This window comes from Mercenaria mercenaria, chromosome 2 (genome assembly GCF_021730395.1).
Source record: "Mercenaria mercenaria strain notata chromosome 2, MADL_Memer_1, whole genome shotgun sequence".
NCBI lineage: Eukaryota > Metazoa > Mollusca > Bivalvia > Venerida > Veneridae > Mercenaria > Mercenaria mercenaria.
Genome location: NC_069362.1, coordinates 75,659,667 through 75,687,011, shown reverse-complemented (window position 1 = coordinate 75,687,011; position 27,345 = coordinate 75,659,667). Strand labels below are relative to the sequence as shown.

Below are 27,345 nucleotides of genomic sequence, written 5' to 3'. Positions count from 1 at the left end.
TCAAATTTGGACCACATGCATGGTTTTGTGTACCGAAACAAACTTTGACCTTTACATTGACCTAGTGACCTACTTTCACATTTTTGAAGGTACAGGCTTCAAATTTGGACCACATGCATAGTTTTGTATTCCGAAATAAAATTTGACCTTGATTTTGACCTAGTGACCTACTTTCACATTTCTCAAGCTACAGCCTTCAAATTTGGACCACTTGCATAGTTTTGTGTACTGAAATGAACTTTGACCTTAAGATTGACCTAGTGACCTACTTTCAGATTTCTGTAGCTATAGGCTTCAAATTTAGACCACATGAATAGGATTGTGTACCGAAACAAACTTTGACCTTGATATTGACCTAGTGACCTACGTTCACATTTTTGAAGGAACAGGCTTCAAATTTGGACCACATGCATAGATTTGTGTTGTGAAGTGAAATTTGACCCTGATTTTGACCTAGTGACCTACTTTCTCATTTCTCAAGCTACAGCCTTCAAATTTGGACCACTTGCATAGTTTTATGTACCGAAATAAACTTTGACCTTAAGATTGACCTAGTGACCTACTTTCAAATTTCTCAAACTACAGTCTTCAAAATTGATGCACATGCATAGTTTTGTGTACAAAGAACTTTGTCCTTGAAATTGATCTAGTGACCTACTTTCACATTTCTCAAGTTACAGCTTTCGAATTTAGACCACATGCACAGTGTTGTGTACGGAAATGAAATTTGACCTTGAGCTAGTCAGTAAGTCTTGAAATTTGGAACACACAAAAATGACACATTGGTGGGCGCCAAGATCACTCTGTGATCTCTTGTCTAGATTTATACCATACTTCCATCATTTTGTATATTGTGTCACCTATCCTATTTTGCCCACACCTGCAAAGTTACCATGTCTGAATCAGAGCTTTGTATTCAGAATGTTATCATAACTAATTTGATAAAAACCTTCTTCTTTTAACCCTTAGCCTGCTGCAGGCGAATTTAACAGCCTTTGCAAACAGCTTGGAACCAGATCAGACGCTGATTAAATCGGCGTCTGATCAGGTTCCAAGCTGTTTGCTACTCTGACAATATTTCTTCCAATTTTGGAGCAAATAGAATGAACTTTACAATTTTAGCAGACGACATTTCCAGCAGACGACAATTTATCTAGCATGCTAAAGGTTAAGGAATGATAGGAACATAAGAAATTGCATCCTATTTGTGGAAGATTTGCATTGACAGTTGTTTAATTAGCCAAAATTTATTATACAATTATCATTTCTTCCGGCTTTGCCTATCTTGCCTTATAGTTTAGACTTTAAGATTGTTGAAGTATCCTGATACCTATAAAATGGAAATTATATTGATGTATCATGTCACCTATAAAATGGAAATGTATATCTAGAAATTATATTGAAGTACTATGTCCCCTATAAAATGGGAATGTATAACTAGAAATTATATTGAAGTATCCTGTCACCTATAAAATGGAATTGCATAACAAGAAATTATATTGAGGGATCCTGTCACCTATAAAAATGGAAATGTATAAAAACTAGAAATAATATTGAAATTTCCTGTCACCTATAAAATGGAAATGTAATCCTGTCACCTATAAAATGGAATTGTAACTAGAAATTATATTGAAGTATCCTGTCACCTATAAAATGGAAATGTACGACTAGAAATTATATTGAAGTGTCCTGTCACCTATAAAATGAAAATTTATGACTAGAAATTATATTGAAGTGTCCTGTCACCTATAAAATGGAAATGTATGACTAGAAATTATATTGAAGTATCCTGTCACCTATAAAATGGAAGTGTATGACTAGAGATTATATTGAAGTATTCTGACACCTGTAAAATGGAAATGTATGACTAGAAATTATATTGAAGTATCCTGACACCTGTAAAATGGAAATGTATGACTAGAAATTATATTGAAGTATCCTGTCACCTGTAAAATGGAAATGTATGACTAGAAATTATCTTGAAGTATTCTGTCACCTATGAAAATGGAAATTATATTGAAGTATCCTGACAGCTATAAAAACGGAAATGTATGACTAGAAATTATATTGAAGTATCCTGTCACCTATAAAAATGGAAGTTATATTGAAGTATCCTGACACCTATAAAATGGAAATGTATATCTAGAAATTATATTGAAATCAAAAGAAATGCTCAGTTTTTAAAAATCCAAGGCCTGAAGTAATTACAAAATTTTATAAAAATAACCGAATAAAATTTCTATTAGGGATTGTACCTTTTTGTCCTTTAGCTAAATCTCCTTAACAGAATATATATAATCATTAAATGTTTTTTTTTTAAAATGAGAATGACAATATTTAATGCTTTAACCCTAATATCCTGTGTGCTAAGATAAGATGTGACTCTACCATTACTATTTTGCCTATATGTATACCAATATGATTTTTAAAGAGGAGCATGAACACATTTGGTTAACAGTTTCTTTGCATGTATGTAAGCAAGTTCTTTGTTTTCAGATAATAAAAAAAAGCCTGCCTGCTTAGCTCAGTGGGGAGAGCGCAGATCTACGGATCGCGGGGTTGCGAGTTCGAGCCCTAAGTGAGGTGTATGTTCTCCGTGACGATTTGATAAAAAACATTGTGTCTCAGATCATTCGTCCTCCACGGCTGTCACTTGTGGAGAACAGGTTTGTACTGGTATGGAATCCAGGAACACTGGTTAGGTTAACTGACCGCCGTTACATAACTGAAATACGTTAAAAAATGGCGTTAAACCCAAAACAAACAAATCAAATAATAAAACCAAAAAAAATATTCATTTATTGGCTCATCTGATTTTTTGAAAAAAAATGATGAGTTATTGTCATCACTTGGTTGGCTCCAGCGTTGGCGTTGCCTGGTTAAGTTTTATGTTTAGGTCTGCTTTTTTCCTAAACTATCAAAGCTATTGATTTAAAGCTTGCAACACTTGCTCACCATCAAAAGCTGACTCTGTACAGCAAGAAACATAACTCCATCCTGCTTCTTGCAAGAATTATGGCCCCTTTTGGACTTAGAAAATATCAGATTTCTTGGATACATTTTGCATTTAGGTCAACTTTTCTCCATAACCGTCAAAGCTATTGCTTTAAAACTTGGAGAAGTTATTTGCCATTAAATGCTGACTCTGCACAGCAAGTACCGTAACTGTGCATTGCTTTTTGCAAGAATTATGGCCGCTTTTGGACTTAAAAAATCATGGGTAGGACAATATTTCTAATATACAGATACAAAAAAATCAGATGAGTGTTGCACCCACAAGACGGTGCTCTTGTTGATGGTATTTATAATGATTAACCATTAGAATTTATGACAAAATTAATTTTTATGCAGCTTCAGTTTTTTTTTTACAAAACAACCACAAAAGAAGGAAGCTTTAAAATGGTATTAAATAATGATTTTATCGTACAATGGTATTTATAATTGGCGTCAATAGTAAACACTATTTGAACATGTTCCAGTATGTGCATTTCATAGTATTTAAGGTCAGAGTAAAAACAATAGTGTAACAATAACAAAATTGTACCACCATTGTTTATATTGCTTGTTAGTATTGTAATCAAGGTAAAACAAGGACAGGTGTACTTGAATTGTTAACTTGATAACCAGATTAAATACATAATACATTGTTAATTAGTTGTATTATTGTGTGAAGAGTGTTTTATGATACAATCATACATACTGGTATCAAACTAAATAGTTTTTAAGTCTTTACAAGTTCAGACTCGGTACACTTTTGAAGGAAAATTTTTTTTTTTTCTAATTTCTTGTATTTAACAATAAGTGTTATATAATATTTGTCCTCATTTATTCAGTTAAACTTGACAATTTTTGTGAGTTAAAATCTTAAATTCATTCAGTATTATGTCAAACAGAATTGATTGAATGTTACTTGTGGTTTTCAGATAAGAAAAAATATTGAGTTGATCAAGTAGAAATCAATTTAAATTTGAAGACAGTTATGGAAAAAACATAATGAACTGTGATATAGCATATTTAATTATTGCAGATACAATACCACAGACAAAGAACATTCTTGATTTATGTGAGAATGAAATTGAAGACAAGCCAGTTTCCAAATAAAGCGTGCAGTAGCAGTGAATTGCCAAATATAGCACTGCATAGCTCATTTGTTATAGAATTGATTTATTTCCTTTTATGGAAAACAGCGAGGGAACAAAAAGCATTTGATGCAGTTTGTATAGAAACTTTTAGGTTTTAGCAGTTTTTTTGCAGATAGGCATGTCCCGAATATAGGTACAAAATTAAAGAAGTAATTTTGTTCTTTTCATTTAAATGGCAATATTGGCTTAGTTTACGCTATGGCTGCCACATTTTCGTTATGAGTAAAAAATGTATTAATTTCCAAGTTAAATCTGTTCTAGTGTATTTTTTATCAAATGTTTTAATGTTTTATATACATGGTAATCTCGGTATTATTGAATCCATTGTTATATTACCTCCCTTTATGGCCCTGGTTGTATACAATTATGTGTAATATTGAAATTCTTGCTTTTCTGGCCATGTAATTATGCATATTCTCTGTTTTGACAGCTATTTTATTTATTTTTAACATAACAGTTTAAACTTTAAGCCATGTGGACCTTTAAAAACCATAGGATATAGTACCAGCAATAATACATGAAACCAGTCATGAATCAGACCCAGACAATGACAATTTCTTTATTGATATATAGGCCACCAACCCAAACAAGAGTATTTAATTGTCATAACTTATATTTTGTAGAGCAAAGGTTTATTTAGAACTTTTTTCTTAGAGGAAACAAGAATTGTATGCTTTGCCAAAGCATGATTTCTGTGATAGACAGATGCTATAAATTGCCTGACTTTATTTTATATTTACTGCTTCAACAGTTCAGGTGTTTAAACTTGTGTGTTCCTCTTAGATCCCTTTGTAAGATTGTGTCTTCTGTCTGAGATAGAATTGTATTTAGAAATAAGATGATGAAGTTCTAATAGATTCTCTACCATTATTGCACTTTCAGTCTCTCTAGGGTTGATTGAAGGGATTGTGATTATAAAAAACATCAGTAAATGTTGCATCACTGATCAAATCTATCAGGAAGTTTTTGATTGAGTGTAGTCATTTTTACGTCATCTTTTGTTCTGTACATGTAATGTCTAGAATATATCGAGTAAATTCTGTTCAAAGCAAGTTAAAATCAAGTTAGTGGTTATGAAATTGAATAAGATGCTGTAAAAGACTCTTAGCGATGACAAAGACATGTGCCCATATTCATCGATGTTTTATGTCTGAAATATAGACTTTGAAATAATGAAATTAATTTTTGCCCTGAATTTGTATATCTTGTACAGATGTTAATAAAAATTAGCAGAAGTACAGAATACACTGCAACAAAAGGCTGGGCAAAGTTTCAGCTGGATGGAAACATTAGAAAGGAAGTTACAACCTTTTGAATTTTTATATGTTTTATGTCTAAGTCAGGATTTTAGACTTAAAATTTTGATGAATGCAAGCTTTTGGTTTTTATTGATATAAAGTTTATTTAAAAAGAATGAAACTAATATTTGTTGCATATTGCCATTAACTAAATAGGCTTTGAAGTGACTATTAGTGTGTACAAATGTGCTAAAAAGCTGCATCATATGGTATTATATTTCTGCCTGCTTTTATATTAATTTCATGGTGCTTCAGTGATTTTGCTGATAAAACCTGTCTCCCTTTATAATGCTTTTTTAATGTTTTGGAGTTGATATTACCATTCTGTTAAGAAAAGTAGGACAGAGGGATAGTGTAGTGGATTCTTTCAAGAACTAGCTAACTATATATATATATGATCTACAGTGATCTATGTATTATCCAAGTTAAAACTTGCTTACTTTTCATTCAGTATTCCAGCAAAAGAAAGCAATTACTTCTATGTTAAGGGGCTTATTTCCCCCACAGTTTTTACTTTGCAGATAATGGCAGAGATAATATATCAGAATATCTTAATTTGTTTCCAAGACCCAGCAGTAGTTTTTCTAGATAAGAAAACATTTAACAGATGATAATCTTTTTTTCCCTTACAGCACAATTCTCATATCTGACCTAATATTTTCCAGTTGCTTTTATATTCAGTCAGCTTTGTGATGTCTGCATTATGTATACAATAATTTTCTTTGAGGAAAACACTAAGGTAGAGCAAGACTTGTGCTGTTGGCAAGTTCTCATTGAATCTCTGTGACTATTTGCTTTATTTGTGTGTGAAAGATGTCAGGAAGGTCCGGGAATATATTAAGATAACTGACTTCTATTGTAAAACAAAAAAATCAGGTCTTCAGTAGAAGGACCAACATGCATGGCAAAAATCATACCATAAACCATGACAAAATATGGCTATAACTATAACATAAACCACAGCAATAACCATGGCAAAATATGGATATAACCAGCAATAACCATAGCAGAAATATAGCTATAAACATAACATAAACCATGGCAATAACCATAGCAAAACTTATACAGAAAGCAAGGCAATAAAAATAGCAAAAACATGACAATAACCATAGAAAAACTTTGAAAATAACCTAGGGAATAACAATTGCAAAGGAGAGAGAGAAAAGATATCAAAGAACCAGTCATCACAGATACAGTACTGTATGATTCTACACCAAATTCAGTCTGCAATAGTTTCAGACTTTTCTCAGATTTGACCGACCCTGCACAAGAAGGGCTACCCATGTTTAAAAGATTGGAAACCCCTTTCATCTCTGGTTTGTACAAAGAGTTTATACAATCATCAACTGAGGGGGATATCCAGATGTTAGTTTGATGAATGATAATGATTCCAGCAAAATGTCTTGTGCAGTACAATCTCTACAAATGAAGTTCATAAACAACAATCATCAGTGATGAACCAGGTTTATGAACACTTTGTGGATAGTTAATGCATGTTTATGGACAGTTTATTTATAGTTCATGAACATCTACAGTTCATGAACATCAGCACAACAAGATCCCAAGTTGGTTCAAATTGTTCTTCTGCACTATACAAAGGGTCCATTGTAGATAAGAGTAATTAAGGATTGTTTTTGCCTTCTTCTGTCTATAACTCATTAATTTCCTGTAATTAAATTTACATATGGTAATTGCTTTTAGAGAATTTTTCTCTGTGAAGCAGCTGTGCCTGTAGATTACCTTAGGCTTCAAGGTGTCTTGAATTTCATAAATGCTTCCTTATGCACAGTCTTCTTCACTGTATTTTGATGTGCTGAAAATGCTGCAGTGTGAAAATAACTGTCATTCTAGGACAAATTCCAACACACTTAAAACAGAATTTGTTAATGCTATTTGTAGAATCAGATTTCATAGAATTGTGCACCATATTTTTAGCTCACCTGAGCATGAATTATTGTGATAACCCTGTGTAGGCAGAAAGTCAACTTGGTTACTCGAGCTTAAAGCAGTTTCTGCTCATATCTGCAGAGCCCTTTGACCTATGATGATCATAAAAATTTTGAGCATTGCTCATGGGCGGTAGATGATCCAAACAGATTTTTAGGTGTTTGGGTCAAAGGTCTAGGTCACAGTGACTGTTAGAATAAAATTGGTTTCATTTAGTTATCTTGAAAACCTCCCCTGTGAAAAAGGTTCATGAACTTCATGAATTTATTCATGAACAAATTCATGAAGTAGTTCATGAATAAATATTCATGAGAGTCAAAAAATTTATTTCATGAATTTTGATATTCATGAACATATTCATGAATTAAAAATAATACATGAACAAGTTCATGAATATTGAAATTCATGAAACGTAAATTTTGATTCTCATGAATATTTATTCATGAATTTTAATTCATGAAGATTTTCATGAATATCAAAATTCATGAAATATAAATTTTGATTTTCATGAATTTTAGTTCATGAACAAGTTCATGAATATTGAAATTCATGAAACATAAATTTTGATTTTCATGAATTTTTATTCATGAACTATTTTAGGGTCGTGAAAACTTGTGACATTTTAAAAGAATTTAATAGTTTTTAAAATGAAAGATTTATGACAACACCATAATTACTTACTTGATATTCAGTATACTCATGTTCTTTTTAAACCATTCCTACCTTAGTATGATAAATATTCCCTTCTTATTTGCTGCACAAACTTCTCAAAAACTGCTGAATGACATGTGCAAAAAATTTCCCAGCATGCAACAAAACAATGGAAACTGATCATGTGACATTAAGAATTTAATGTTCATGAACATTCACGAAGAGTTCATGAACTTATTCATTAATGATTATTGTAAAAGGTAATAAACCTAAGTTTTATGTTTAATGAATGAACAGTTCAGAAACTCACAATTGGGTTTAAGATCTGGTACTGAACTAGAAAAAGGTTTTGAATTTTAGTACTTTTAATGAACCCGTGTTCATGAACAATTTTGGTTCTTAGTCTAATACCAACAGTAACTGTTCAGGAACTGGTAAAGTTCTGCAAGTTATTGAACTTTTGCAGTTTTTTAATCAATGGTCAAAAACCATCATTGTTCTAGAACCACAGTCTAAGAACTGTTATGCTGGTTCAGGAACAGTTCCTTAAGTTCTTCAGAAGTTCTTGAATGTTCAAGAACTTAATACTAGTTCTAGAAAATCGTTTACAGACCCTGTAGTTCCTGAATCACAATTTTAATCATTATCTAAATTTCATTTTCAAGTTCATGAATTTCTTAAATTAATTAATAGGTTTTCTGAAATGTTCATAAACTACATTTACAAGTTCATGAAATGAAAGTAATATTCTTGAACTTGAGAGTTCATGAATTTAAGTAAGTGAACTTTTCCTTGTAGTTCATGAACTTTTTTGATAATTCATGAATTAATTCTTACAAATTCATGAATAAATACATGAAGTTCATGAACCTATTTCACAGGGGCTTTGACCTTTGATGACATATTGCATTGACTATTGATAAAAAAAACTGTTTCCTCTGAACAGTTTTACTTATGACTCTACTTTGCAGGCACATAATAAATGCCTATTGATTTTGATGTCATTGGGTCAAAGGTCTAGGTCACAGAGACTGTTAGAATAAAATTGGTTTCACCTAGTTATCTCAAAAACCTTTGACCTTTGATGACATATTGCATTGACTATTGATAAAAAACTGTTTCCTCTGAACAGTTTTACTTATGACTACTTTGCAGGCACATAAGTAATGCCTATTGATTTTGATGTCATTGGGTCAAAGGTCAAGTCACAGACTGTTTATGTATATAAAAAACTTTTGCTGTTGACTTTGCTTATGACCCCAAAACTCGGCAGGTACATTTATTGATTGTGGGTAGCGAAATGACCCTTATTGATTTTAAGGTCAGTGGGTCAAAGGTTAAGATCACAGTTACCACTATACTAGTACAAAAAGAAGATTCACCATTCACCCCTTTTGCTTTGAGGTTTCAGTGTCAAAGGTCATGGTCACTTGCATGTGAAGTGATTAAATGGACATATTCAGTTTAGTGTTTGCTGCATAACCTCCCGTATGCCGATATGTCCCCAGCATATGCATAATGCGACAGTTGACGCTTCTATACACATTTTTATGGGAAATTGTGGGATATCACGTCCTAGGCAGAACACTGAACTTCCCCACTTATTGTCAGGCTCCTCTGTGCAGTCTTTTTGGTTGTTGTCAGTTATATTTGTGTTAATCTTTCAGATGATGACAAATATATTATTTTGTTGAATATATGCACATAATTTTTACATATTAAAACGAGTAAGTTCAGTTGAAAGTGTTTTGCATTATCAGTTGTGGACTGACTCTAAAGAAACTGCTGCTTTTTGGGGACACATTGTTGTTTCTGCTAGTAGCTGAGAATGAAAACTACCAGTTCTAGTTGTGAAAGAGAAAAGGAAAAATTGCATTGTCTTCAAATCGGTTCTTGCATGCTATTTAAACAAGCCTGCTGTTGTTAAAGTTCCCAAGGCTCACCAAGAGACAGATGGCTTGAGGCGCCTTTAACATTAGATTCCTCAGGGAGATGTCTGAAACTAAAACTTTCTGAGCTGCTTTTAATCAGTTGAATTATTCTAATGTTTCCACTGCTGATCTGAACTAGAGCCTTGTCCAGTGTTAGGAGAGCAGCTGTAAGAAGATATTTGAGCCGTGCCATGAGAAAACCAACATAGTGGGTGTGCGACCAGCATGGATCCAGACCAGCCTGCGCATCCGCGCAGTCTGGTCAGGAGCCATGCTGTTCGCTAACAGTTTCTTCAATTCAAATAGGCTTTAAAAGCGAACAGCATGGAGCCTGACCAGACTGCGTGGATGCGCAGGCTGGTCTGGATCCATGCTGGTCGCAAACCCACTATGTTGATTTTCTCATGGCACAGGCTCATTTCTCTGCTTCTAATCATTTCCACTTCATTCCAGCTTCCTGAAAATTGTGCTCACCTGATTTCAATTATTTTAAACTATTTGACAGAAAGTGGAAATTTTCTCCGAGTCTGTTTGTTTTGATAATGAGAGTCAGATGGTAAAATCTTGACCTGCTGAATAACTCAAACTGATTGAAGTTTACACATTTTTGGAGGCTTTTTATCTTACCTGAATAAACAGTTTTGAGTTTGTGGAGTTCTGTTTTGACTTGGCAAGTGGCAGAATATTTGTAAAATTGTTTTTAAGGAGTTATCCTGCTGCAATTTCTAGGATAGGCAAATGCAGTTGCTGTATTCTGATTCTAAGGAAAATAATATTTCAATAATTTGCTACCTTAGTACAATGTATGATGTTAGTACCTTAAACAAACAAACATATTAGTTTGCATCTTTTGCTTTTGTCTTATAATGCCGTTGGTAACAATTCTAATTGAAGATTTTTTTATGATTTATTATGTAGTTAAAAAGTGTATACTTAGTCTTATATTTCAGTTTAGGCATCATACATTTTTAGATTTCTGAATAGATTATTACCAGTATAGCAGTACTGTTTCAAAGAAACATTTCAGGGTTGGGATTTTAGACAGGATTTTAGGCTTTAGAATGTAGATTTTCAGGCTTTTTGGTTTTTTGACTGAATCCCAGGCCTGACAGTTCTTGAGTGAGAAATCTGCAGCTTCTGTTTGAGCTTTAGCATTTTTGTTGCATGATCTGCTCATTACCTTGGTAAATCATTAATTTGCATTAGAAGAGCATTTAATTAGAGAGAACAAAAAAATGTCAAACATTATCTATACTATAAACAATCAAGATAACAGCTACTCCCACTGCGTGTTGTTTTTGTTGCAGATAATCATAATGCTGATACAAAAAAACACCATCGTGATGACGTCCCAGGCAAACTTTGTACACCCAAGGTAAGTTATTAACAATGATAATGCAAATTTCTCATTGTTTAATAACCTTTGAGTTGGTATCTTGATGTAAGTTGGATAATTCACGCAATGACTGATTGAACAGTGTAGTGCCCATCAGTTGAAAAGAAGGATAACATTTGGTATAATCTGTTTGAAGATTTGATAAGACACCAGGTATTATTGTTTAGAAGAATTTCAATTGTCTTGTTGTGATATAAGTTTTTGGGATCTGAGTCAACTTTGTCTGCATAAAAACATCTGAAGACTTTGTTAACAGAACATAATTGAAGACTACATTTTGTTTTATTGAGAATCTAGCTTTATCACATATTTATAGCAGTCTATTATGCTGCAGAAGAACATCATCACATTATGTTCTCATTACAGTTTGATCAAAGAAATGAAATGCTCTGCTATACAAGACATAATATGAAGAAATCACTGTTTACTTTGTGAAAAAGTATTGCTTAGTGATCAAGGGATTGCCTTTTGATTGAAGGATTGTCTTATGATCAGGTGTTACCTAATGATCAAGGGGTTGTTTTGTAATCCTGGGGCCACCTAGTGATCAAGGGGCTGCCTTGTGATCCAGGGTTTTATGGATTGACTTTCTGGCACATTGTCCGAGTTGTTAGACTAATCTCAGATATTTTGATTCATGACCTTTGTAAGCCCTGTCATAATAAACAGTGTTAGATTAAAAGACATAACTTGAATATTGTTATTTTTCATAAAATACAGGATATTTACGCTTGTATACTTTCAGATCGCTTGATTGTCCATCTGTTCAAGGATGTAAAGGAATCAGTAAAGGGAGGCAATCCAAAGACCACTTTCCCATTGGATGGCTTCTATGGTTTGGAGTCTGGAATCTGTTATGACAAAGAGACAAGCGTTCTAGCCATAATATGTCAGAAACAGATAACATTACTGGCGTTTGACTCCCGAGAAACACTCATACAGTTCGAGATCAAAATCAGAAGGAGCCTAGGTGAAGGTTGGTTGATGACTATTTCTCTTACATTTATATGAGGTATATGCAAAAGTATAGTAAGAATAATGCTTGCACCTTGATTTAATGAGGCCAACTGGTTAAGCTTGCAGACTTTGAATCACTTTCCTCTCACGGATGTGGGTTTGAGTCTCGGCCCTTGTTGAATTCTTCAGTTGAGGAAGCCATCAAGCTGGCTAACGGAAGTTCGGTGGTTCTACCAAGGTGCCCGCCTGTAATAAAATAATACACCTCACATCTAGAAAGTCGCCATATAATATAGAATTATCATAAACTTAAATATACAACAACGTTATATTTGGCAGCTTTATGTTATTATACGTTAGCTAGAGAAAACTGCAATGTATTAGGACTTTAACTGTTACAAGGACTTACAACTGAATGTATATTTATAGATATGGTTTTAATCTAGACTAAAAAGAAATCTGCGTACTCAGAACAATGTTCTAGAGCAGTATATAAATAAATTAGGTTACCTTAGGTGCTATGCTCTATTAAGATAAACCTTTGTCATTATTGGGAAAGCATTTTCCAAGTTTTGGAATTGGAAATCTGTAAGGCTTCATTTAACAAGGTGAATTTTTTTCTTTGATATCTTGATGCTACATCTGTTTGTGCTGTTGTGGTATAAATTGCAGAAATACATCATAAGTCTGTGGTTTTTCTCAAATATAATTGCAGGCATTGAGGTTACCACATGTCATAGACTATCCTGCTCTATATTTCAGTATCTGTTATAGCTAAGTGCAAACATTTTGATTTACGTGGTTTTTTTTGCAAATCCTGAAACATACTTTGATACCAACAAGACTTACATAAAAACTTCCTGTCATGATTAGCTATCTTCCATGTCAGAGATTTTTTATTGAAAATGTTAGATTTAAGGTCATGATGATATAGCATGTCATTCCCTCTTGTTGTTACATATAAGCCACATTATTTCCAATTTTTTCAATGTCCTAAAATATTTATAAAATTATTATACCCCCAGGTACAAAGTATATGAGAGTTGTCATGATGTCCAAGGTCAAGGTCACACTTGAAGGTCAAAATTTATGATCACAACATTTTGCTTTTCATGTGTCAGAATGGGTTAAGGGACTATTTACTGCCTTTATTGATAGCACTAGTTTTCTACAACCATGTTTTGAAGTCTAAGAGTTTTACTCTATGCTTAGCTCAGCATCAATACAGTATATGTAATACATCAGGTATTGCAGTTGTTTTTCAAAACATGTCTTACTGGTTAGGGATTGTTTTGATCCACGTACAAAGCATCGTGAGTTCAAAGCTGCGGTTTTGTTTTTACCACCTGTCTATCATATATACATACACATGCTGGCTCTGACATTCTGTTGAGTTGTAGTCAACAGCACAAGTGTTTCAAGGGAAACGAGAGGCTGGTTGTATAAAATATCATAAAATATGTTCATATTCTCAATGTGAATCATTCATATATCATATATTTTAGATTTTGGTTGGTTGCATTTATGGAAAAAAAGCCTTATCATATGTAATACTCAGATTAGGGGTAGGGAGTTTTCTATAATCAAGGCTGATAGTTATATTGTACATCTCAAAATTGAGTTTGTTTTACCCAAGTTTTCCTGCATTACCAAATAAATTAAATGAAAATAAATGTATAGAAAAATTCTCAGTATATTTCTTTATTTTGTAGAACACCAGTTTCCAGTACGCACCATCAAGGTTCCTAGTCACAGCAAGTTACCGTTGGATCTTCTTCGTATGCATATACATGGTCAGAAATTCTGTCTCACAGGGCATATACCACCAAAAATTCTGTGTTCATGGCAGGTATCAGAGCTACGAAGATTTGGAACTATAGACGGCAAATTCTGTTTTGAAGGTGGTTCTAGATGTGGAAAAGGTACTGGCAGAAGTTAGAAATAAGCCATAATGGATAAAATCAATCCAGACACTTGAATTTGTACCCAAGGTTTTGAAAGGATTGTCTGCTGTCTGTATACCTTTCTTTAAAATGTTTGCTTTAATATTAGTACTCAATGTGTACTTTTGACAAACCCTTAATAGTAACAACTTAATGGCCCCAACATATGTTCTGAACCCCTTCTATAAACTGGACCTTAAGTCTGTAGCAATTATCAAAACTTTACAGGGGAGAAGCCCTATGATAATCATTCTTACTGTGTGTCATCTGAGTCATAATGAAAGCTCCAAATACCAAAGTTGTGATATATTCTGAATACTCCATATTTTTCAAGTGTATCTGTAAGAGAAAAACAAAGTTGTTGATAATTCACCTGATAAATGTTGATGCTGTTTACCTAGCAAGCCTTTTGTAAAAGGAAGGCTGGGAACACTTAAAAATCATGTCTGTCAGTGTAGTTATTATCCCCCACTGAAGGCGGAGGGATAGTGTTTTGGCATTGTTTGCCCAGCTGTGCTGGGTCTGTACATGCATCCGGCTGGCCGTCTGAAATTGAAAATGCTTATTTAGAAAGTATTTTAGCTAGATTTACCAAATCTCCTACAATTGTTAATCAGCTGTTGCTTACTTTTAGTATTTTCCCCATTGACTCATTAAAAACCAAAGTTTTACCCCTTGATTTGGTAAAAAAATAGGGATTTTTGACTTAACTAAGTAACCTATTGACTGATCTTCATGAAACTACACAAATGTAGATCACTGAAGGGTGGTAGTGCATGCATAACTTTGTCAGGAGCTTTTCATTAACCAGAGGTATTGCCCTTCAATTGTTTTACAGTCCATATAGTCCCAAATAGTGGAGTAATCCATTGATGGATCTTCATGAAATTTATTATAAATATTAGATCACTGAAGGGCAGTTGTGGATGCACAACTTTCAACAGGATCTCTTCAGTTACTGCAGAGTTATTGTCCTTTAATTGTTAAAAATTCATAAATTCCCACAAAAGGTAACCAGTTGATGAATCTTTATGAAACTTAGTACAAAATTTATATAGATCACTTTTCCCCTTGGTTTTGTGAAAAAGATAAGCACCAACAAACCATGGCACAGTCCTGTTGCACATAACTTATGTATATCAGGAGGTTAGATATCTTTCAAAATAAGGTCCCCTCATTGGCAAAACAACCTATTCGGCGATGGATATCAATTCACTGGATTTGCTTGTATTTTCAAGCAGTTCACTTATATATATATATATATATATATATATATATATATATATATATATATATATATTGACCAACTTACCAAAGGTCACCAGAATATTTCATGACAATATGGTAATGTCCTGGTATGATATCAGTTTTACAAATTATAACTCTTTTTGGTAATATATCTACAATTATAGTAAAAACGGTGTATTTCAGGTCAGGGATCTCATGTGCTACAAACAGATCAAGTCGAGGAGATATCAGAAATCATCTCACATGCTAGTATTGGAAAGTCTGCTCCACTCATCAAGAGACAAACTGGAAAGAGAAGTGAGTATTATTGTTACCAAAATGTGGATGTCAGTGTAGTTTTCAGATTTTACTGCAGTTAGCAGGTTACACTAAAACACTGCTCACTTGATCATCAGTGGCTACAGCACCAGGACTGACTCGAGTAATTTATGTGGTCCCTGGTTGTTTTTCTTAAGTTTGCTATATTTGGATCACTTAAAACCCTGGACTGCTCATTTTGCTCATCCCCTTGTGACTTCGAGTAATCACTGTTTTACTATACAATTATTTTCTTTATGATTAATATTACAAAACAGCAAGAAATTTTCTTGCTGAAAGAAGATTTATGCTACCCGTCGAAAGAAAGTCTTTACAACACTGTGAAAAATAAAAGCATTTCTAATAATGTGTTGATATTGCTTCATAATCAGTTTTAATGATAACTGGTCTGGCTTGTTTGTTCTGTAGGAAGTGAGTTTCTGGACCAAGTGAAGCATGTTGTCAGTGACAACGTGTTCAAGAAGTTCCAGAACACCCAGGTGTTTGCCGACCAGAATTACCAGGAGGACAATTCTTGGCCACGCTACAAACGCCACTCAATTAGCTTTACTGACTACAGACGTGCCAAAACCTACACTGAGAAACAGCGCCTGCAAAGCATAGAAAATGTAGAAAAGGAACGGCTTATGGCAATTTATGATGTCCCACCTAGAAGAATCAGGAAAGTTGAGCATACGCCAAGTAATAATGAGAACACATCAGCTGTACGAAGTTATGATGTGAATTTCAATGCTTTAAGGAACTTTAATACACAAAATTCTCAAAGGAATGAAAATTATTTAAACTGGACAGGAGAGTTCAATAACAATGTAATGTCATATCAGGTTCCCACGACAACAACAGTTACTAACCAGTCAGAAACAACGACAACTGCTAGTAATCTATCTGATACAATCTCATCTCACGGAAGTGTCGTGTCTCTACAAAGTCTCAGTTCATCACAAAGCACGGTTCCAATGTCATCGAGTGCACCTGTACTATGTGGCTATGGCAACCAGTCATTCAGCAGTCATAATAAACAGCAAAGTCAGTCAGTGCCCAATCAGATTGCAGAAGAAGTAGATCGTGTGACCAGCAGTGACAAAAGGGACGAGGTGATGAGGAGGTTAAAGCAAACTGAACAAGATCTGGAGAAGGAAATGTCACTCCTTGATGAAATGTTACAGGTTTGTTTTCAGAGCATAATGATAGGTTAAATGCCTTTGATTTTTATGTCAGTTTACTTACATTGCAGCATTTAGCTGTTATTCCAGATTAATTATTCTTCCTTGCATCTTTATTTATCAGTTGTTTGATTAGGAGCTGCTCACAGAGCATTCAGTATACACGCATTCATTTTGAAGTGCACTTAATAAAGCCTAAATATTTTGACTATTTTCTGATTCAAAAATAAACATTGTAATGAAATGACAGTGCATATGTGGCATTAGAAAAAAAACTGGGCAATTTTTGTTTATATCATAACATATGTTTTACAAGGATTCTTGATCAAATATAATTTTCATTAAAGACTTGTGTATGCAGTTTCTTTCAGTAATATATACCTTTAAAGAAATCTATAATTTGCATATAATTCATTGATTTTTATTTCATATTTTTAGCTCACCTGTCACAAAGTGACAAGGTGAGCTTTTGTGATCGCGCGGCGTCCGTCGTCCGTCCGTGCGTCCGTGCGTGCGTCCGTAAACTTTTGCTTGTGACCACTCTAGAGGTCACATTTTTCATGGGATCTTTATGAAAATTGGTCAGAATGTTCACCTTGATGATATCTAGGTCAAGTTCGAAACTGGGTCACGTGCCGTCAAAAACTAGGTCAGTAGGTCTAAAAATAGAAAAACCTTGTGACCTCTCTAGAGGCCATATATTTCACAAGATCTTCATAAAAATTGGTCAGAATGTTCACCTTGATGATATCTAGGTCAAGTTCGAAACTGGGTCACGTGGGGTCAAAAACTAGGTCAGTAGGTCTAAAAATAGAAAAACCTTGTGACCTCTCTAGAGGCCATATTTTTCATGAGATCTTCATGAATATTGGTCAGAATGTTCACCTTGATGATATCTAGGTCAAGTTCGAAACTGGGTCACTTAGGGTCAAAAACTAGGTCAGTAGGTCTAAAAATAGAAAAACCGTGTGACCTCTCTAGAGGCCATATTTTTCATGAGATCTTCATGAATATTGGTCAGAATGTTCACCTTGATGATATCTAGGTCAAGTTCGAAACTGGGTCACGTGGGGTCAAAAACTAGGTCATTAGGTCTAAAAATAGTAAAACTTTGTGACCTCTCTAGAGGCCATATTTCTCAATGAGATCTTCATGAAAATTGGTCAGAATGTTCAGCTTGATGATATCTAGGTCAAGTTCGAAACTGGGTCACGTGGGGGTAAAAACTAGGTCAGTAGATCTAAAAATAGAAAAACCTTGTGACTTCTCTAGAGGCCATATTTTTCATGAGATCTTCATGAATATTGGTCAGAATGTTCACCTTGATGATATCTAGGTCAAGTTCGATACTGGGTCATGTGGGATCAAAAACTAGGTCAGTAGGTCTAAAAATAGAAAAACCTTGTGACCTCTCTAGAGGCCATATTTCTCAATGGAGCTTCATGAAAATTGGTCAGAATGTTCACCTTGATGATATGTAGGTCAAGTTTGAAACTGGGTCACGTGGGGTCAAAAACTAGGTCAGTAGGTCTAAAAATAGAAAAACCTTGTGACCTCTCTAGAGGCCATATTTTTCAATGGATCTTCATGAAAATTAGTCAGAATGTTTACCTTGATGATATCTAGATCAAATTCGAAACTGGGTCACGTGGGGTTAAAAACTAGGTCAGTAGATCTAAAAATAGAAAAACCTTGTGACCTCTCTAGAGGCCATATTTTTCATGAGATCTTCATGAATATTGGTCAGAAGGTTCATCTTGATGATATCTAGGTCAGGTTCGAAACTGGGTCACGTGGGGTCAAAAACTAGGTCAGTAGGTCTAAAAATAGAAAAACCTTGTGACCTCTCTAGAGGCCATATTTTTCATGAGATCTTCATGAAAATTGGTGATACTGTTCAGCTTGATGATATCTAGGTCAGGTTCGTAACTGGGTCATGTGCCGTCAAAAACTAGGTCAGTAGGTCGAAAAATAGAAAAACCTTGTGACCTTTCTAGAGGCCATATTTTTCACGAGATCTTCATGAAAATTGGTGAGAATGTTCACCTTGATGATATCTAGGTCAAGTTTAAAAGTGGGTCACGTGCCTTAAAAAGCTAGGTCATTAGGTCAAATAATAGAAAAACCTTGTGACCTCTCTAGAGGCCATATTTTTCAATGGATCTTCATGAAAATTGGTCAGAATTTTTTATCTTGATGATATCTAGGTCACATGTGCTGAAAAACTAGGTCACTTTGTCAAATAATAGAAATAACGACGTCATACTCAGTTCAACACTGGGTCATGTGGGGATAGGTGAGCGATTCAGGACCATCATGGTCCTCTTGTTTTGACATCATCACGAATTGGAGTCTGAATGATATTTTTTCTCATTTTAAGGAAATGTTAGATTGTCAGAGTTTTTCAGAGTTCATGGTCACACTTGGAGGTCAAAGGATAAGAGGGTCTCTTGCTTCTGCCCCCTTTATTCTGCAACCCATCAAAAGATTTTAATATCACAGGACACAAATATTTCTCATTACCAAAGAATGTGTCAGGTGGAAGGCCCAGACCCTAAGCTCAAAGATCAAGGTCACTCTTGGAAGTGCCAAAAGATTTTAGGTCATTTTTCGTTTCCTGTGTGCAACTTTTTCATGCATTAATACATAATTGACAGATACCAGATCGTTGTGTTATGCTGCAGTTGAGGTAATTAATCCTCCTTGGATAGGTGACTCTGTATTACATGGCAATACTTCATTCACTTCTTTCACATTAATGTTAGCATTTTATTCTGTTGTAGATATGTCAGAGATCTGAAAGTGCTTGTGACGATGAAAAGGGGAACCAAAAACCCCCTCCACTTCCTGTGAAGTTATCCCAGTTGCGTAATTTCATGGAGAGCCAGGATGCTAGGGGTTCTCTTGACAATCTTAGTATTTCATCTGACAACACACACTGCCGGCCTTCACACCACTCTGGATACTCAGCAAGCATTCTGCTAAGTCCTAATCTTGTGAATAAACTAAAAAAGATTCCAAAAAAGTCAAAAATGAGTGCACCACTTCCATATGTGAATTTATCCAAGTATGATGGGGGAGACTATGATTCAAATCATGTTCATATACGGGCAGGTTCCACCTCAGCTCCAGATGGAGGAAGCTCATGGAGTGACCTTCAGAGAGCAAGGTCAAAAGGATATGATAATGTGAGAACTGAAAGAGATTCAAATAAAGAGAACAATAGGATATCCGTATCACTGCCGGGTAGTAGTGAAAATCTGAGAGGGATGTGTGGGTCTGACTTACAAATTAATAGGAGAAGCCGTAATCATAGTTTTTCCAATGAACCCATTTATGCAAATGAGCGATGTGAAACTCCACCTCCAGAACTGCCACCAAAGGGACCAGTGTTAAAGAGTAAACAGAGACTAAGTGCAGCATCCCGACCACCCGCTCCACCCAGACCACCAGACAGGCAACCATCATGGCATCAACGACAGAACAAACAAAAATCACAATATCAGAGTCCAAAACCCTCAGCTTACACTGTCTCATTGAATTCTAGTCAACAGGAGGACTACTTCCTCATGGGAAATTTTGAGAGAGAACCAACTCATTGTAGAATTGACTATTCAGAATCTCAAAGGTTGAATGAATCTTTAAATGGTCGAACTGTAGTAAATCTGCCTCCAAGGGACCAAAACTCTACAAAAATGGACCCAAATGGTTGTTACATGGATATGACTGGGATTAATGACCTTGAAAGGTCAAGGTCTATTGATTGTGACCTTTCACCAAGACCAAAATATGTAAGGTCATTTAGTGCTTCTGGAATAGTAGGCCCTTCGATTGATTCTCAGAAAGCTTCGCCAAGACCAGAGACAATAAGTGCTGGAAATTCTCCAAAAGAACCTAGGCGAGAGATTCCAATAAGGGAAGAGAATTATATGCTGATGTCAACGGTCAAGCAAAAAAGACCAGTAATTGATAATCTTAGGTCATTGTCAGAATATATGAATAGTTCAAAAGTAAATTCTAGTTTGTCTGAGAGTTCTGCAGATGATAGTGTTCATAACAATGTTTCATTTGGTGCTGAAGATTTTAATAACAGTTTGAGACAAGGATATACCAACGAAAACAATGATAAGGATGTTGGCATAGAGATGCCTTTTGACAACTTGATAGAGTTCACACTACCTCCTGACAATGTAAAAGATTTAAAGTCTGTGCAATCAAATGTGAACACAGAGAAAAATGAGAACTCCAGTACAAAAACTCCGGGTTTTTTCTCACGATTGATGAGACGTAATTCCAAAGACAGGAAGTGTGTGTCTCAAAGTCACGAAAATCTGTTATCATCTGTTTCAAGTGAGCCCACCATCAAAGAGGATACAGCTATGTTGACTTTGACAGATTCATCGGGTTCAGAAGAGAATAGTAGAGCCCAAAGTCAGCAAGATTTGGTGTTTGAACCAACTGATAGGAACAGGTCATCGAGCTTTCCTAATCGCTCAAGTTATATAGCAATGAATGAGAGTAACTCAAGCTCTTCCACAGGGATATCAATTCTATCTCAACAGTCTGATCTTGGAGCTACAAACTCTTCTCTAAACAGCTGTGGCACAGTGTCTACACGAGCAAGTAGCAATGAAGGGCAACTCAATGAAAGTATAAACACTGGTGAAAATATGTTAAGTGATTCTGAAAAGGAAATAACCAAAGGTAACTATGATGAACATTCATACTTCTACATGGGTCCATTAGAAAATAGAACAAATGTTTCAGAAACTGACAAAGAGAAATTGGAGAACAGTGAAAGTTGTGATGTTACTGAAAGTGGCAATATAGAGGAAAACGAATCAAGTATAGAAAAATGTTCTGATGACCAGTCTGTGGGAAAAGTGTTTACAGTGCTAAACGTTCAGGGTGGCAATTTTGATCAAAATAGCTGTAAAACAGATGATGAAAAATTAATTGATCTGTGGCATTCAACTCATTCTTTAAATTCAGATAAAAGTGAAAAAATCTCAGATCTTAAATCCAAATTAACTTTACCACTGGAGGAATTATCTCCAGATGAGAAAGCAAATGCCATTGCCCGCCATATTTCTTCACTGCCACCTTTTGTACCTCCAAAAATGAAAACCTATCCCACAAAGTTATCTCCTGTACTAGAGAGAACAACACCAAAGAAAGAAAGACCAGAGCCGCTAGATCTTTCTCTCAGTTCTGGTAAAGCTGAATCTCCTGTATTGAGTCCAAGCCTGATGAAACAGCAGGCTAAAGCAACATTACGCATAACCCCACCGTCTGAAGATGAGAATGGAAAAATCTGGATTCCAAGAACTGCACAAGACACTGCAGGTAAATATGGAAATTTTTTAGTGTTTTAGTTCACATTAGGGATAAGGCATGTTTTTAGCCCACCATCATCAGATGGTGGGCTATTCAAATCACTCTGCGTCCGTGGTCCGGCGTCCTTCCGTCCGTCCGTCCGTCCTTCCGTTAACAATTTCTCGTTATCGCATCTCCTCAGAAACTACCAGGGGGTTTTTGACCAAACTTTGTCAGAATGATGTATTGGTACCCTAGTTGTGTCCCCCTGAAAATCAGACTGGTTCAACAAATTTTTAGTAAGTTATGGCCCTTTGTTTATTTCTATAATTTACATAGATTTATATAGGGAAAAACTTTGAAAATCTTCTTGCCCAAAACCACAGAGCCTAGGGCTTTGATATTTGGTATGAAGCATCATCTAGTGGTCCTCTACCAAGATGATTGAAATTATTTCCCTGGGGTCTAATATGGCCCCGCCCCGGGGGTCACATGGTTTATATAGACTTATATAGGGAAAAACTTTGAAAAACCTCTTGTCCAAAACCACAGGGCCTAGGGCTTTGATATTTTGTATGTGACATCATCTAGTGGTCTTCTACTAAGATTGTTCAAATTATCCCCCTAGGGTCAAATATGGCCCCGCCCCGGGGGTCACATGGTTTACATAGACTTATATAGGGAAAAACTTTGAAAATCTTCTTGTCCAAACCACAAAGCCTAAGGCTTTGATATTGTAATGTAGCATCGCCTGGTGGTTCTCTACCAAGTTTGTTAAAATTATCCCCGTAGGGTCAAATATGGCCCCGCCCTGGGGTCACATGGTTCATATAGACTTATATAGGGAAAAGCTTTTAAAATCTTCTTGTCAATAACCTACAACATTCAAATTTGGACCACATGTATGGTTTTGAGTGGCAAGATGAACCTTGACATGAGTTGACCTTGATTTTGACCTAGTGACCTACTTTCACATTTCTGCAGCAACAACCTTCAAATTTGGACCACATGCATAGTTTTGTGCACTGAAATAAACTTTGACCTTGACATTGACCTAGTGACCTACTTTCACATTTTTGAAGGTACAGGCTTCAAATTTGGACCACAGGCATAATTTCGTGTTCCGAAATGAAATTTGACCTTGATTTTGACCCAGTGACCTACTTTCACATTTCTCAAGCTACAGCCTTCAAATTTGGACTTGTCAATAACCTACAACATTCAAATTTGGACCACATGTATGGTTTTGAGTGGCAAGATGAACCTTGACATGAGTTGACCTTGATTTTGACCTAGTGACCTACTTTCACATTTCTGTAGCTACAGGCTTCAAATTTAGACCACAAGCATGGTTTTGTGTACCGAAACAAACTTTGACCTTTACATTGACCTAGTGACCTACTTTCACATTTCTCAAGCTACAGCCTTCAAATTTGGACCACTTGCGTAGTTTTGTGTACCGAAATGAACTTTGACCTTAAGATTGACCTAGTGACCTACTTTCACATTTCTGTAGCTACAGGCTTCAAATTTAGACCACATGAATAGGATTGTGTACCGAAACAAACTTTGACCTTGACATTGACCTAGTGACCTACTTTCACATTTTTGAAGGTACAGGCTTCAATTTTGGACTACATGCATAGATTGTTTCTGAAGTGAAATTTGACCTTGATTTTGACTTAGTGACCTACTTTCACATTTCTCAAGCTACAGCCTTCAAATTTGGACCACTTGCATAGTTTTGTGTACCGAGTTAAACTTTGACCTTAAGATTGATCTAGTGACCTACTTTCAAATTTCTCAAGCTACAGCTTTCGAATTTGGACCACATGCACAGTGTTGTGTACGGAAATGAAATTTGACCTTGAGCTAGTCAGTAAGTCTTGAAATTTGGAACACTCAAAAATGGCACATTGGTGGGCGCCAAGATCACTCTGTGATCTCTTGTTAGCTTTCGTGATCGCGCAGCGTCCATTGTCCGTCCGTGCGTGCGTAAACTTTTGCTTGTGACCACTCTAGAGGTCACATTTTTCAAGGGATCTTTATGAAAATTGGTCAGAATGTTCACCTTGATGATATCTAGGTCAAGTGCGAAACTGGGTCACATGCGGTCAAAAACAAGGTCAGTAGGTCTAAAAATAGAAAAATCTTGTGACCTCTCTAGAGGCCATGTATTTCACAAAATCTTCATGAAAATTGGTCAGAGTGCCTTGATGATATCTAGGTCAAGTTCGAAACTGGGTCACGTGCCTCAAAAACTAGGTCAGTAGGTCAAATAATAGAAGAACCTTGTGACCTCTCTAAAGGCCATATTTTTCATGGGATCTGTATGAAAGTCTGAATATTCATCTTGATGATATCTAGGTCAAGTTCGAAAATGGGTCAGTGTGGTCAAAAACTAGGTCAGTAGGTCTAAAAATGAGAAAAACATTGTGACCTCTCTAGAGGCCATACTTGTGAATGGATCTTCATAAAAATTTGTCAGGATGTTCATCTTGATGATATCTAGGTGAAGTTCAAAAGTGGGTCACGTGCTATCAAAAAGTAGGTCAGTAGGTCAAATAATGAAAAAACGTTTTGACCTCTCTAGAGGCCATATTTTTCATGGGATCTGTATGAAAGTTGGTCTGAATGTTTATCTTGATGATATATAGGTCAAGTTTGAAACTGGGTCAACTGGAATCAAAAACTAGGTCAGTAGGTCTTAAAATAGAAAAACCTTGTGACCTCTCTAGAGGCCATACCCTTGAATGGATCTTCATGAAAATTGGTCAGAATGTTCACCTTGATGATATCTAGTTCAAATTTGAAACTGGGCCACGTGCCATCAAAAACTAGGTCAGTAGTTCAAATAATAAAAAAACATTTTGACCTCTATAGAGGACATACTTTTCATGGGATCTGTATGAAAGTTGTTCTGAGTGTTCATCTTGATGATATCTAGGTCAAGTTTGAAATTGGGTCAACTGCGGTCAAAAACTAGGTCAGTAGGTCTAAAATTAGAAAAACCTTGTGACATCTCTAGAGGCCATATTTTTCAATAGATCTTCATGAAAATTAGTGAGAATTTTTACTGTGATGATATCTAGGTCAAGTTCAAAACAGGGTCATGTACCTTCGAAAACTAGGTCAATAGGTCAAATAATAGGAAAACCTTGTGACCTCTCTAGAGGCCATATTTTTCAATGGATCTTCATGAAAATTGGTCAGAATTTTTATCTTGATGATATCTAGGTCAAGTTCAGAACTGGGTCACATGAGCTTAAAAAGTAGGTCACTATGTCAAATAATAGAAAAAACGACGTCATACTCGAAACTGGGTCATGTGGGAAGAGGTGAGCGATTCAGGACCATCATGGTCCTCTTGTTTTAATGTTGTAACATTTGCAGTCTCCAGAGGGATCGGTTGGTGCTAGAGCTTGGTGGAGTGAGGATACCAACATATCCCAATGAGTTCTGCCAATGTTATAACATTGAACAAAGGTGTAAACGCTTTCCTAGCGTAAAATTTGTGAAAAAGCTCAAAGATGAATATATTGTCTGTCAAGTCATGAAATGCGCAGTTTCAGCGTTGTTGGATCATGTTGTTGTAACCGGCCCGCTTAGCTCAGTAAGGACAGTGCAGATCTATGGATTCAATCCTTGGTTGAGGCTATGTTCTCTGTGATGATTGGAAAAAAGACATTGTGTATGAAATCAAGAGTCCTCCACCTCTGATTCATATGGGTAAGTTGGCAGTTACTTGCGGAGAACAAGTTTGCACTGGTACTGAATTTAGGAACACAGGTTAACTGCTTTCCATTACCTAACTGAAATACTGTTGAAAAACGGTGTTAAACCTAAAACAAACAAACAAAATCACGTTGTAGTCATTTTGTTTTGAATTATACATAATAGGGTGCTAATACATTTAGGCTTGGCCAAGAAACAGACATATTTAAAAAGGTGTAATAACAGCTCGTTAGCACGAGAATCTCTTTGTTAACACACATTTACTATCCCGTAAAAACACGCCTGAAAATGACAAAAACAGCGGGTTTTTTTAACAGTGAGGATATATCCTAAGTGTGTCTGTTTAAGCTACCTGAACTTTGTTCTTGGTGAGCTATTAATATAGGTGGATGATCCATTGTCATCATCCTGTATCAACATTTTAACCTAAAAACATCTCCTCTGAAACTACTGGCCCCGATTTCATGAAAAAACTTAAGTATTTGCTCAACTAGGTCTGTTATTTTTAATGCTTCTTTTTGCCCTTTATGTGTTTTCAATCTTGACTTTTTCATCTATAACAGGACCGTATATGACTATTTCATAGATCAGAACACAACAATTCTGAATTTTACTTAAAACTTAGTATAGAAATAAGAAATATACTTAAGCAAATACTTAAGTTCATTATATCATGCTTAAATAGAAATATCATATTTGCATGACCGAAATAAGTATTGCAGACAAATACTACTAACCATAGTTATAGGTTATTAGCTTTGTATCGGGAAATATGCACGAGTTCTTCAGCGGAAATATTGCGCGACTTTAGGAGCGCAATATTCTTCCGCTGAAGAACAAGTGCATATTTCCCGATGCAAAGATAATAACCTTATTATTACATACACATCTACAGGTATATTATATAAATATGTTCAATAGCCTGATTAGGATTGGCAATACTGAACTAAACAGAAAAAATAGTGCAACAACACACACTGAATTACGTCACGCACCCGATATGAAATTCAGGCGTCAGTGTATGTAAAAATATTGACGTTTCCAGTACCAGTGTAACTTAACAGGGAATAAAAACGAGTATGTAATAATATAAGTTATTTCTAAATACATTGTTATAGAAAAAATCAACATTAAATAACAATATGTTAAGCAATAGCTCAGACTTAACTAAGTAATTAAGTTTTTTTGTGAAATTGGGGCCAGACACCAGACTTAGTCTGTAACTTCCTTGCATGAACCTCCCTCAGATTTTTTATATGCCCGAAGGAACATATTATGTTATACCCCTGGTGTCCGTCCG

The 27,345-nt window shown here is 35.4% G+C and overlaps 1 protein-coding gene across 1 annotated transcript in view; it reads left to right on the top strand.

Annotated features, from left to right (window-relative positions):
- Positions 1 to 27,345, top strand: part of LOC123564348 (uncharacterized) — a 48,273-nt gene that overhangs the window by 13,033 nt on the left and 7,895 nt on the right. Inside the window, exons 3-7 of the mRNA XM_045357857.2 lie at positions 12,111 to 12,341; positions 14,035 to 14,244; positions 15,697 to 15,810; positions 16,240 to 16,997; positions 19,778 to 22,340. Coding sequence (XP_045213792.2) covers positions 12,111 to 12,341; positions 14,035 to 14,244; positions 15,697 to 15,810; positions 16,240 to 16,997; positions 19,778 to 22,340 — 3,876 coding nt within the window. The remainder of the gene's footprint in view (positions 1 to 12,110; positions 12,342 to 14,034; positions 14,245 to 15,696; positions 15,811 to 16,239; positions 16,998 to 19,777; positions 22,341 to 27,345) is intronic.